The sequence below is a fragment of the Balaenoptera ricei genome, chromosome 9, assembly GCF_028023285.1.
Source record: "Balaenoptera ricei isolate mBalRic1 chromosome 9, mBalRic1.hap2, whole genome shotgun sequence".
NCBI classification, from domain to species: domain Eukaryota; kingdom Metazoa; phylum Chordata; class Mammalia; order Artiodactyla; family Balaenopteridae; genus Balaenoptera; species Balaenoptera ricei.
In genome coordinates, this window is record NC_082647.1 from 18,280,404 (window position 1) to 18,293,142 (window position 12,739).

A 12,739-nucleotide genomic window follows, 5' to 3' on the forward strand; every position below is an offset into this window, starting at 1 on the left:
TTTTTTTTAAAGATTTATTTATTTATTGATTGATTGATTGCTATGTTGGGTCTTCGTTTCTGTGCTAGGGCTTTCTCTAGTTGCGGCAAGCGGGGGCCACCCTTCATCGCAGTGCGCGGGCCTCTCACTATCGCGGCCTCTCCTGTTGCGGAGCACAGGCTCCAGACGTGCAGGCTCAGTAGTTGTGGCTCATGGGCCCAGCTGCTCCGCAGCATGTGGGATCCTCCCAGACCAGGGCCCGAACCCGTGTCCCCCACATTAGCAGGAAGACTCTCAACCACTGTGCCACCAGGGAAGCCCTCCTGCATAATTTTTTGTCTTTTTCTGGAGATGATACTCGCCTTAACTTTTTGTTTGCTTGGTTTTCTGTGCACTTAACACTAACCCAACCCTTAAATCTTCATAATATCTTTTTTCAAGGAATTTTTAGGCATGATACTTGATCTCTTCCCAAGATAGTCTCCCCCGGAGCCTTCCCAACAAGTCTGGGCTGATACACAGCTGTCATCCTGGCATTTCATTTCACTACCACCATCCTGGGGTTCTCATTGCCTCTGTCCGATGTTGGATCTCATATTTCCTGTGTCAAATGCTTTCCTTGATCTAGTCTTTATTCTATTCTTAAATTTGATCAAAGCTAGAAGAGTACAGACTTTTAGGTTAAAAATAATTTGCCTTTATAATTTTGAAAGTCTTGTTGCATTCCATCTGGCTTTCACTAGAAGTTGAGAAGTTTAAAGCCATTCTGCTTTCTAGCTTCCAAAATGGCCTCCTCTCCTAGTCTCATCCTTGTAGCTTTGTCTTAAAAGATAAAATTGTTATTTTAGTAGGTTTTTGAGAAGGAGCATGTGTGTCCTTCTCAAAAGGATAAATATGTTTCTAAATATGTGTCCAGTTTGCCATTTTTTACTGGAAGTCTAATTTTTTTTTTTTTTTTTTTTTTTATACCCTTGGAGGGCTCTTTTTAGCTGTCTCTTTCACTGGTTCCCTCTGACAACATAGTGGTCCTCTAGTAGAGTTTGTCGCTCTTATCAAGCTACTAGCCTCCTCTTAATTGCTAACCACCCAAATCTCTGTTGTTTTTGACAGCACCCTTAGGCTTGAACTTCTCCACATTCTGTTCCAAACAAATCAGTATAGGTAGGGAGAACTTCAGAGCTCTTAGTTCTTATGGAATGCCTCTCCTCCTGGGGCAAACTGTCTGAGCCACAGCTGTGGAGCTGGGGGTGGAGACAGCGATCCACTTCTTCTCGAGTGACACCTCTGCTTTTTGAGTGTGGTGCTGGGTGGGGCGGTAGCTGCTGGTCTTTTTACCCTGCGTGGAACCTCCACCCTATGAACAAGCTTGGGCAGAGGTGACTGGGACTCCAGCTTCTTGGCCTGCTGAATCTGGGGAAGAGCCTTTGTCTTGTCCTCCACCCAGCCCTCTGGTTGGCTGGAGGACAGGAGGCTCTGACCTCTTGGTTGTACTTGCCTGGAATTTAGCCTCTGAAATAAAGGTAGGGGCATGAGAAATGCTAGCAGCCTGCCTTGCCTGGGGAGATACCATAGCCCTTGACTGGGAGCTGGGGGAGTGCTATTCCTGTGTCCTTGATCACACACTTGGGAGAGTGGAATTTCCCTCATGCTGAACTGGGGTGAAGGAAGAAATGGGTTGTGGCTTAAGTGCCACAAACTCTCACTGCTCTTACTGAGATTTGGTAGATTTTCTTGAATAAATGTTTCTTCACTTGTTGTGTGCCCTTAGGACAATTTCTAAAGACTTAATTTTTTTTAAAAAACCAGTTTTGGTATTCTCACTGGGGAGTGGATGGAGGATTTTCTCAGGTTGCAGTTCTAGAACTGGATTTGTGCCCCTTTATTGTTTTGTAAAGGGAAAAGTTTTAACTGCATATAATCTAAAGACATTTAGATAGCAATGAGTATCATGAACAAATCCGAAATGACAAATTTCAGAAAATTACAAAATAAGAAACAAATGTTTGTAAATTTCAAGCCCCTTAAATTAATCTGTGAACTTAGAATGTAACTAATAAAAACACTGATAAGTTTAGCAGGGAATATCTTTGTTGTTGTTTAGGTTTTTGTTTTCTTGAAGCTAATAAAATGAATAAAAATTTATTGAGGTAAATATTAAGCTACTTTTACAGACTTTTTTTCAGACTTTTTTTTTTTGCCTGAGCCGCAGGGCATGTGGGATCTTAGTTCCCCAACCAGGGATCAAACCCACGCCCCCTGCAGTGGAAGCATGGATTCTTAACCACTGGACCACCCGGGAAGTCCTATAGACTTCTAATAGATATACTGTAATAGTCTTCTTTTTCCCTTTGTTTCAGATATCTCCACCTAGTTTTGTAAAACATTGATGATGGTTTAAATAATAGTAAAAATACAGTACTGTATCTTCTAATTCTAGGGTGCCTAATGAAATGGAAATAATGTATCACAATTAAATTAAAACCATATATATTTAAAAACACTCTTAGGAATCATAGTTTTATCAAACAATAAGAAAAAAAACAAAGAACCAATTACATAACAGCAGTTAAACTAAATAGAGGTAAATCAAAATTACTTTTAAAGAGAGAAAAACAAAACAAAACAAAACACCAGATGTCCTGCAGTGCATGTGGATGTCGTGGAGTTGGCTGCTTTGAAATCTGAATTGAACCTGCATGGGACCCTGGGTCCCTTATGGTGACCTCATGGCTTAACTCTCCTCCTTCCTTTGAAAAGGGAGAAGTTGTCATCATCTGTATGACCTTCTCTAAAGAGAGCAGGTAAACTTATCACCTGCAGCACAGTTTCAGTAAGAGAGTTTAAGGGGTCCCTTTATCATTTACAGCCTGTTTTATTCCTGTGTAATACTTTTCAAGCGTTTTTCTTTTTCTGGTTCTTCAGTTCCCACACTCTTTCTGTCCCTCATCTTCTTGGGAAGGCAGGGTTAGGTTTTCCTGCAGATGAGTGTTTTCATCCAGACCATCCATTATTTCCCTTTGAAGTTGTTCTACGTTTTTTCTGAGATGCCTTTGGCATTAATTGGTTGGGACTGGAAGGATTTCGATTCCGTTTTGACTGGTCGTGTATGTTCTTGAAGATGAGCCATTAGCACACCATGACGTGAGAGTTAAGGAACTTCGCTTTTTGATTGGTTTTGAGAGGTCTTCTGTGTCCTCAAGTGAAGAGGTGGACCCTTCCACATTTCTATTAAGTGTTGCCTAACACAGACTTTGTACCCTTAGAGAACTGGCCTCTCTGAAAGGCAGTTTGAGGGCTTCGTAGTTTTGTGTGAACTCTTTAATCTTTTCACTGACATAACAGTATTCTTTACCCAGGGCAGAAAAACTTTTGACCAGCTCTTTACTCCTCCTTACAGTATGTTGGCTTCTTACTAAAAAAATAAATCGTAGCAGCACATACTGAAGGAAAACCCAAAGGGCTTTGCCTCAAGTAGTCAAATAACACTATCAGAGCACTGCTCCAGGAGCCGCCCGACAGCTAGTTCTGTGGCAGTCTGAAGGTCCTCTGTGGCTCCAAAGACACTGACGCTGGGTCTCTGGCTGTTAGTATGCCATGGACCACAACTGCCTGCTTCTACCCCTGTGGAGCGTTGTACTTCCAAAACAAACAAGTACCTGGCAACCAGGCCAGACCATTGGTGGGGCAGGGCAAGTGAGGCCTGGTTGAATGAAACGTTACACTCTTTGTTCTGTTCACTGCCGCACACATAGAAAGTGAGGTTTGTACTGTGCATTGGGGAAAATGTAAAAGGCTGACTGTAGCCAGAGGAGACTAACCCATGAGCTCTGGCCACTCTGGGCCCCACCTGATGTTGCATAAAACTAGGGGATTAGAGTGGTGTCATGCTATAACCCATTCTCTGAACACAAGCACGTCAGGGCATAATGGTGAGACATGCTGAAGCAGAGGACTCACATGCCCACGTTCCTGGGTGAGGCTCCTTCTTCTGATTTGGAGTTTCTTTCTGTAGCCTTGAAGCCTGATCCTGCCTGCAGAGGTTCCAGGGGTCTCTCTTCTCTGTAGGCTCGCTTGAGCCCTGTGTTGGTCAGTGCAGACAAGCTGGGTCAGAGAAATGAAGAACCTCCCCAAAGGTATTTCCTCACTGATCTGGAGTTCAATTACAAGAACTCAGGAGACATCAAGAAGAACTGTCGGTGTCTTCACATTTCATGTATTTTCAGTGGAGCCTTGTCGTAGTTCATTCCAAGTGTTCTCAGGTGGGGTGACTCTTTTACCCAGGTGCCTTCCCTCATGTGGCCCTGCCATCTCGGCACAAGTCATCTTCAGAACTGTGGTTACCTCTGTAGAGGGAGTACTTCATTCTATCAGCTGACTTTGCTATCTTTTATTTCTTTAAACAATATCTCACTCTCCTAGTATCTCTCTAGTAGATTCAGGCCCAGAGCCTCTTTTGTCCATCACGCAGGACTCGGACATGAACAGTTCTTTCCACACAAACTTTTCCCAAAGAAGAAAGGATAGAACAATCTGCAGAGACTGGTCTGGGAATCCTGGAGGGTGCCAGGGTTTGGGCCAGTGGTCTACCTAGGAATGTGGAGAATAGAGGCTCTTACCAGGCTTGGAGGTGAGGGGTGAAGATGGGCAAATGCTTGATGAAATACTTGTTTCTTTGTTTATAGTTTATTTATTTGAAAGAGAAATTGCCAATTAGGAGTTTATAACATGTTTCTGAAAGTAGAGAATTCAGCTATGATAGTATAGAAGGAGATCTTTGTATGGAAAAAATGACTTAAGTAAACCCCTTTTATATGCAGAAAGGATGCTCACCCTTCCGGGATAAAAACGAAATATAACTTTTTTTGGTGATGGTGGGCAGATCGTCCTTATCTTAAAGCCTAATTATAAAAGAACAGTTTAATGATGTCAGGATGAAAGCTCCAGGGTTAGTGTATGTCTGTTTTTCCTATTATAAGGCCCTTCTGCCTGGGTCAGTAGCATCAGTGCCGACTCAGGAACCCAGGCTCCATGAGGCATCACTGCTGTCATGTGTGGAGAACCAAAGGTGACACAGAATCTGGGTCCTGTCTGCAAAGAGGATGGGGTCACAGCACATACTTAGCCCTCCTATCACAGTGGTCTCTGATTTTAAAGGATTTTTTTTTTTTTTTTTTTTTTTTTGGCTGGACATGGAATTCAGGTTTGTCAACACCACACTGTCTTGATTAATGTAGCTTTATAGGTAAGTCTTTTAAGTCTTGTAGTCAGATAATATCAATCCTCTGACTTCTACTTCCCTTTCAGTATTGTGTTGGTTATTCTGAATCTTTAATCTTTTTAAAAAAAAATAAATTTATTTATTTATTTATTTTTGTCTGGGTTGGGTCTTCATTGCTGTGTGCAGGCTTTCTCTAGTTGCGGTGTGCGGTGGCTACTCTTCATTGTGGTGCATGGGCTTCTCATTGTGGTGGCTTCTCTTGTTGGAGAGCACGGGCTCTAGGCGCACGGGCTTCAGTAGTTGTGGCACGTGGGCTCAGCAGTTGTGGCATGCGGGCTTCAGTAGTTGTGGCTCACAGGCTCTAGAGTGCCGGCTCAGTAGTTGTGGCGCACGGGCTTAGTTGCTCCGCAGCATGTGGGATCTTCCCAGACCAGGGATCAAACCCATGTCCTCTGCATTGGCAGGCGGATTCCTAACCACTGCGCCACTGGGGAAGTCCTAATCCTTCTATATAAACTTCAGAATCAAGTTTGTTGACAATTTGCTAGAATTTTGATTGGGATTTCATTGACTCTATAGATCAAGTTGGGAAGAACCGACATCTCGACAGTAGTGAGTCTTCTTATCCATGTACGTGGACTGTCTCTCCATTTATTTAGATCTTTGATTTCTTTCATCAGAGTTTTGCAGTATTCCTCATATAGATCTTGAACATATTTGATTTATACCTAAGTATTTGAATTTTTGGTGCCAATGTAAATGGTATTGTGTTTTTAATTTCAAATTACAGGATTCATTGCTGGTATATAAGATAGCAATTTACTTTGGTATATTAACTTTGTATCTTGCAACCTTGCTATAATTGCTTATTACTTCCAGTAGGTTTTTTTTGTGTTGATTCTTTGGGATTCTCTACATAGATAATCATGTATTCTGTGAACAAATACAGTTTTATTTCTTCCTTTTATTTCCTTGTCTTAATGAATTACCTAGGGCTTCCAGTACGATGTTGAATAGGAATGGGAGAGCAGATACCTTTGCCTTGTTTCTGATCTTAACAGGGCAGTATCTTGTTTCATCATTAAGTGTGATCGTGAGTTGAAGATTTTTTGGTAGATATTCTTTATCAAATTGAGGAAGTTTCCCTCCATTCTTAATTTGCTGAGAGTTTTTAATCATGAATGGGTGTGGGATTTTGTCAAACTCTTTTTCTGTATCTATTGATGTTATCATATAATTTTTCTTCCTTATTCTGTTGATGTGGATTATATTGATATCTGAATGTTAAACCAGATGTGAATGCCTAGAATAAAGCTGACTTGACTGTGGTGTATAATTATTTTTATACATTATTGACTTCTGTTTCTAATATTTTGTTGAGTATTTTTGCATCTATGATCACAAGAGATATTGGTAATTTTCCTTTCTTACAATATTTTGTCTGGTTTTAGCATTAGGGTAATGCTGGCCCCACAGAATATGTTAGGAAGTAGTCCTTCTGCTTCTGTCTTCTGGAAGAGATTGTAGACAATTGGTATAATTTCTTTCTTAAATTCTTGGTAGAATTCATCAGTGAACTTATCTGGGCCTGGTGATTTCTCTTTTGGCAGGTTATTATTATTATTTTAAAATATTTGTTTATTTGGGGGCACCAGCTCTTAGTTGCAGCACGTGGGATCTCCACTGCCTGATCCTCATTAGCCTCATCCTGTAATGGGTGCCACTGTTGACCTGCAGCTACAGGCTGATTGACTGTTTTCTCACCGCATCCATCTCGACTTATTTGCCTGACATACCTGTTTCTCTGCAGTGTCCTTTAGGAATCTCACCAGTACTCACTGTCTTATGAGTGACAAACTGTGAGGTGCTCCACTTGCTTTCACATTGAATAAATGGCTGGAGCTCTAACAGAAACTGCACGTCTAATCTTTTACACTTTTGCTAAATTTTGAGAAGTAAAATGACTACTTAAACAGTAATCTGTGCATTTTTGTGCCATTTTGTGTCAAACTTTTCCTCTGTGCAGTTAGCATCTTTTAATATGTAGTATTTTCTCTAATTATTGGAGATACACAACTTAGTACTTTACTATGCACTGTCTTATTCTGCAATTATTTTAGTCATGTATGTTTTATATGTACAATTATACAGTAGTAAAAATACAGGAATGTCTTTTATTTTTTATTTATTTATTTATTTAAATTAATTAATTAATTTATTTATTTTTGGCTGTGTTGGGTCTTCGTTTCTGTGGGAGGGCTTTCTCTAGTCGCGGTGAGTGGGGACCACTCTTCATCGCGGTGCGCAGGCCTCTGACTGTTGCGGCCTCTCTTGTTGTGGAGCACAGGCTCCAGACGTGCAGACTCAGTAGTTGTGGCTCACGGGCCTAGTTGCTACGCAGCATGTGGGATCTTCCCAGACCAGGGCTCAAACCCGTGTCCCCTGCATTGGCAGGCAGATTCTCAACCACTGTGCCACCAGGGAAGCCCAGGAATGTCTTTTATATCACTAGTGGTTTCTAACACACTGCAGACACGATGTTTGTTGACTGATTCATTAAAGTGCCTAGTAAGGACATTAATGTCAGTGATAGTACATATCATTCCTTCTCTGAGGTCTTAGTCTTTTGGTGTTGTATGAATAAGTCATTTCAGAAGAAATCAAAAGTTCAGAGATTTTTTTTTCATCTTGACAAAAATTAAATATAAATATCGAAGTGATTTTTAATTTTCTATATTTCCTCTGGATTCCCTTTTAGCTCTCTGAAAGATGTTCCAACTAAAGAAGATGGGATATCTAAAATCTGTAGTTTAGTACATGCACATGAACATGTAGGGAGTGGGATAGGGATAGAAGGACCGGGAGGGCTTTTCTTTTTCTTTCTTTTCTTTTTCATTTTACTGTGTAAGCGTATGTTATCTTTCATCCACAGTTTTCAAAAAGCAGCGTAAAGCTAGATTATTTGTCCCTTTGCAATTTCAAACGAAAGGTGGGTTGTCCATCCTTCTTTTTTGGTTGCTCTCCCTTATTTTTAGTTGGATGGGGGGCTGTTTGCATAGAGTCTTGCTGGTTGGATTCTTCAGTTTGCAGACTCTTGTCTGCATCCTTCTCAGAACTTGAGGGAGTAGTCTCCCATTTGCTGCTGATAGGTTTCATGTATTTAGTCTTTGTGGCCTTGACTCGAGAATGTTTTTTCCTCTTCTTGGGCCCTTTGAGAGGTGACAAACTTTCAAATGACTTCTGGGACACAGACTGGAGCCATTCTGAGGAGCTTACCATAAGAGTCCTTTGGCTTATCAAAGGGGCATTTCTGGGTGGTGTCCAAGATGTGCTGTATTTCTTTATGTAAGTAGATGGGTTTAGTCTAGGAAAGAAATGAAATATGTGAGTTTTTGCCCAATATGTACCATAAGTATTTGTAGTCCTTAGGTATTGTCATAGTATAAATCATTTTTTTTTTCCTTTTGGTGAAAAAAGGAAAAAATCAATATTGCTGATTTTTTCCTTCCATTCTCCCTTAAGACTCTTACCTTTATTTCTGTGGGAATGATCTAACTTCACTTCTGGTTATGAATTTTCAGCACTACTCCAATCTTGTATTTGTAAATGCCTAGAGGATATGTTTATTTGGATACCTGCCCTGACCCCAGGCTTCCTAATATAACGGCCATTCTGGGCCTTAGCTCCTTACTTATGCATCTAGTTGAAGGAAATGTTCTCTAAAATTCTACTTTGCTCTAAAAATCTACTTTGTTTATTCCGTTAGAATCAACTCAGTATACATGCTCTAACTTTTTTCCCCCCTGTAGTCAGTAAAGGGATCGATATGAGTCCAAGAGAGGGAAGTTTTCCTCGAGAGGGAGGTTTTATAAATTACTAATTGTCGCTACCTAAACTCTCTCAGTTTTTCTTTAGAATTCCATTTTTTAACCACAGAATATCAACAGTATTTTTAATTAAACTCTTAAGTTTGAGATAATTGTAGACCCACCTACAGTTGTAAGAAATAATATAGAGAGATGTAATGTACCCTCCACCCAGTTTCCCCTAAATGTAATATCTTGCAAAACTGTAAACAGTAACACAATCAGGATATTGCCGTAGATATAGTCAAGATACAGAACAGTCCCCTCATGTTTCCCTTTTACTGTCATACCTACTTTCCTCCTTCCTCATCCCCGCCTTAACTCCTGCCAGTCAGTCTGTTGTCCAAATTACATAATTTTGTTATTTCGAGAACGTGGTTACCATATGTAACCTTTTGCGATTGGCTTTTTTCACCCAGCATAACTCTCTGGAGACTCAGCCAGGTTGTTTTGTGTATCAGTGGTTCATTCGTCATTATTGCTGAGTAGTAGTTCATGGCATGGATGTGCCAGTTTGTTTAATGATTCATCCATTGAAGGACATGCGGATTGTTGCCAGTTTATGGCTGTTACAAATAGAGCTGCTATAAACGTTTGTGTACAGGTTTGTGAACATAAGTCTTCATTCCTCTGGGATTAATGCTCAGGAGAGCAATTGCTGGGTCATATGGTTGTTATATATTTGGTTTTAAAGAAACTGCCAAGCTATTTTCCAGAGTGACTGTACCATTTTAGATTCCTACCAGCAGTATGTGAGTAACCCAGTTTCTTTGCATCCTCATCAGCATTTGGTGTTCTCACTATTTTTTATTATAGCCATTCTGATAGGTGTGTGGTGATATCTCATTGTGGTTTTAATTGCATTTCCCTAATGGCTAATGATGTGGAACATCTTTTCATGGCTTATGTGCCATCTGTATATTCTGTATGGTGAAATATCAATTCATGTCTTTTGCCCATTTTCTAAATGAACTATTTGTTTTCTTACTGTTGAGTTTTTTTTCCTACTTGTGTGTTTTATGTTATTTTTATTATTATTATTTTATTTTTATTTTTTAAATTGAAGTATAGTTGATTTACAGTGTGTTAGTTTCTGGTGTACAGAAAGTGATTCAGTTATACATATATATATTGTTTTCATATTCTATTATGGCTTATTACAGAATATTGAATATAGTTCCTTGTGCTATACAGTAGGACCTTATTGTTTATTTATTTTATATATAGTAGTTTGTATCTGCTAATCTCAAACTCCTAATTTATCTCTCCCCCACTCCCTTTCCACTTTGGCAACCATAAGTTTGTTTTCTGTGTCTGTGAGTCTAGTTCTCTTTCATAAATAAGTTCATTTGTATCATTTTAGATTCCACATATAAGTGATATCATATGGTATTTGTCTTACTCTTCCTGACTTCACTTAGTATGATAATCTCTAGATCCATCCATGTTGCTGCAAATGGCATTATTATATTATTTTTATGGCTGAGTAATATTCCATTGTATATATGTACCACATCTCCTTTATCCATTCATCTGTTGATGGACATTTGGTCGCTTCCATGTCTTGGCTATTTTAGTGTTGCTCTGAATATTGGGGTGCATGTATCTTTTCAAATTAGAGTTTTTTCTGGATATATGCCCAGGAGTGGGATTGCTGGATCATATGGCAACTCTATTTTTAGTTTTTTAAGGAACCTCCACACTGTTTTCCATTGTGGCTGCACCAATTTACATTCCCACCAACAGTGTAGGAGGGTTCCTTTTTTCTCCACACCTTCTCCAGCCTTTATTATTTGTAGGCTTTTTTGATTAGTATGTGTCTCGGTGTGTTCCTCCTTGGGTTTATATTGTATGGGACTCTCTGCGCTTCCTGGACTTGGGTGACTATTTCCTTTCCCATGTTAGGGAGGTTTTTGACTATAATCTCTTCAAATATTTTCTCAGGCCCTTTCTCTTTTTCTTCTTCTTCTGGGACCCCTGTAATTCAAATGTTGGTGCATTTAATGTTGTCCCAGAGGTCTTTGAGACTGTCCTCATTTCTTTTTGTTCTTTTTTCTTTATTCTGTTCCATGGAGAATTATACTAATTCTCTCAATCCTGGAGAATGTTCCATGTGCACTTGAAAAGAACGTGTATTCTGTGTGTGTGTGTGTGTGTGTGTTTTTGGATGTAATGTCCTGAAAATATCAATTAAGTCTAACTGTTCTATTGTATCATTTAGGATCTCTGTTGCCTTATTGGTTTGACATTTGGAAGATATGTCCATTGATGTCAGTGGGGTATTAAACTATCCTACTATTATTATATCCCCGTCAATTTCTTACTTTATGTCTGCTGCTATTTGTTTTATGTATTTAGGTGCTCCTGTGTTGGGTGCATGTATGTTAATGAGTGCAATATCCTCTTCTTGTATTGATCCCTTTATCATTATATAATGTCCTTTATTGCCTTTCTTTATGGCCTTTGTTTTAAAGTCTATTTTGTCTGATATGAGTATTGCTACCCTTGTTTTCTTGTCATTTCCATTTACATGAAATTTCCTTTTCCATCACCTCACTTTAATCTGTGTGTGTCTTTCACCCTAAAGTGAGTCTTTTGTAGGCAGCATATTATAGGTTATGTTTTATTATTCAGTCTGCCACTCTGTGTCTTTTGATTGGAGCATTTAGTCTATTGACATTTAAGCTAACTTTTTTAAAGGATTTTCTATTATTTGTTTATTTATTTATTTTTGGCTGCATCGGGTCTTAGTTGCGGTATGGGATCTTCATTGAGGCACGTGGGATCTTTCGTTGTGGCACGCAGGCTTCTCTCTAGTTGTGGCGTGCAGGTTTTCTCTCTCTAGTTATGGCGTGCAGGCTCCAGGGTGTGTGGCCTCTGTAGTTGTGGCGCACAGGTTCCAGAGTGTGTGGGCTCTGTAGTTTGCGGCACGCAGGCTCTCTAGTTGAGGCCCAGGAGCTCAGTAGTTGTGGTGCGTGGGCTTAGTTGCCCTGCAGCATGTGGGATCTTAGTTCTCTGACTAGGGATCGAACCCACGTCCCCTGCATTGGAAGGCGGATTCTTTACCCCTGGACCACCAGGGAAGTCCCTAAGGTAATTATTGATAGTTATGAATTTACTGCCATTTTAAACCTTGTTTTCCAGTTGATTTTGTATTTCTTCTTTATTGCTTTCTTTTTCTTTTTGTTTTTCCTTTTGTGGTTTGATGGTTTTCTTTTATATTATGCTTTTGCTCTATTCTTTTTGGTTTTTGTGAATCTATTTTAAGTTTTTGATTTGTGGTTACCCTGATTTTCAAGAATGATAACCCATTACTATATCTACTTGCTTTAGACTGGTAGTCATATAGGCTCAAATACAATCTCAAAAAAAATCTACATTTTCTTACTTCCCTCCCGCACATTCTATGGTTTTGATGTCCTCTTTTACATCTTCATATTGATCCTTTTGCTATTCATTGTAGTTATAATCACTTTCACATATACAAATTAAAAAAATTTTTTTTTCTATCTGATCTGTATACTGGCTTATTTAAGTGATTTACTTTCCAATTGTGTTTATCTCTTTCCTATAGATTCTTCTTTTCTATTTAGAGAAGACCTTTCAATATTTCTTTTAGCATAGGTTTAGTATTCTTCTAATTTTTGCTTGTCTGAGATATTTTTTTTCCCTTTGG

At 39.4% G+C, this 12,739-nt stretch overlaps 2 protein-coding genes across 2 annotated transcripts in view; one reads left to right on the top strand and one right to left on the bottom strand.

The window, feature by feature from the left end:
- CYREN (cell cycle regulator of NHEJ) overlaps positions 1-12,739 on the top strand; it is a 118,046-nt gene that overhangs the window by 20,254 nt on the left and 85,053 nt on the right. The gene's annotated exons all lie outside the window — the stretch shown is intronic.
- AGBL3 (AGBL carboxypeptidase 3) overlaps positions 7,377-12,739 on the bottom strand; it is a 122,409-nt gene continuing 117,046 nt past the window's right edge. The window contains 1 exon segment of the mRNA XM_059933343.1: positions 7,377-8,561. Coding sequence (XP_059789326.1) covers positions 8,156-8,561 — 406 coding nt within the window. The 3' untranslated portion in view covers positions 7,377-8,155.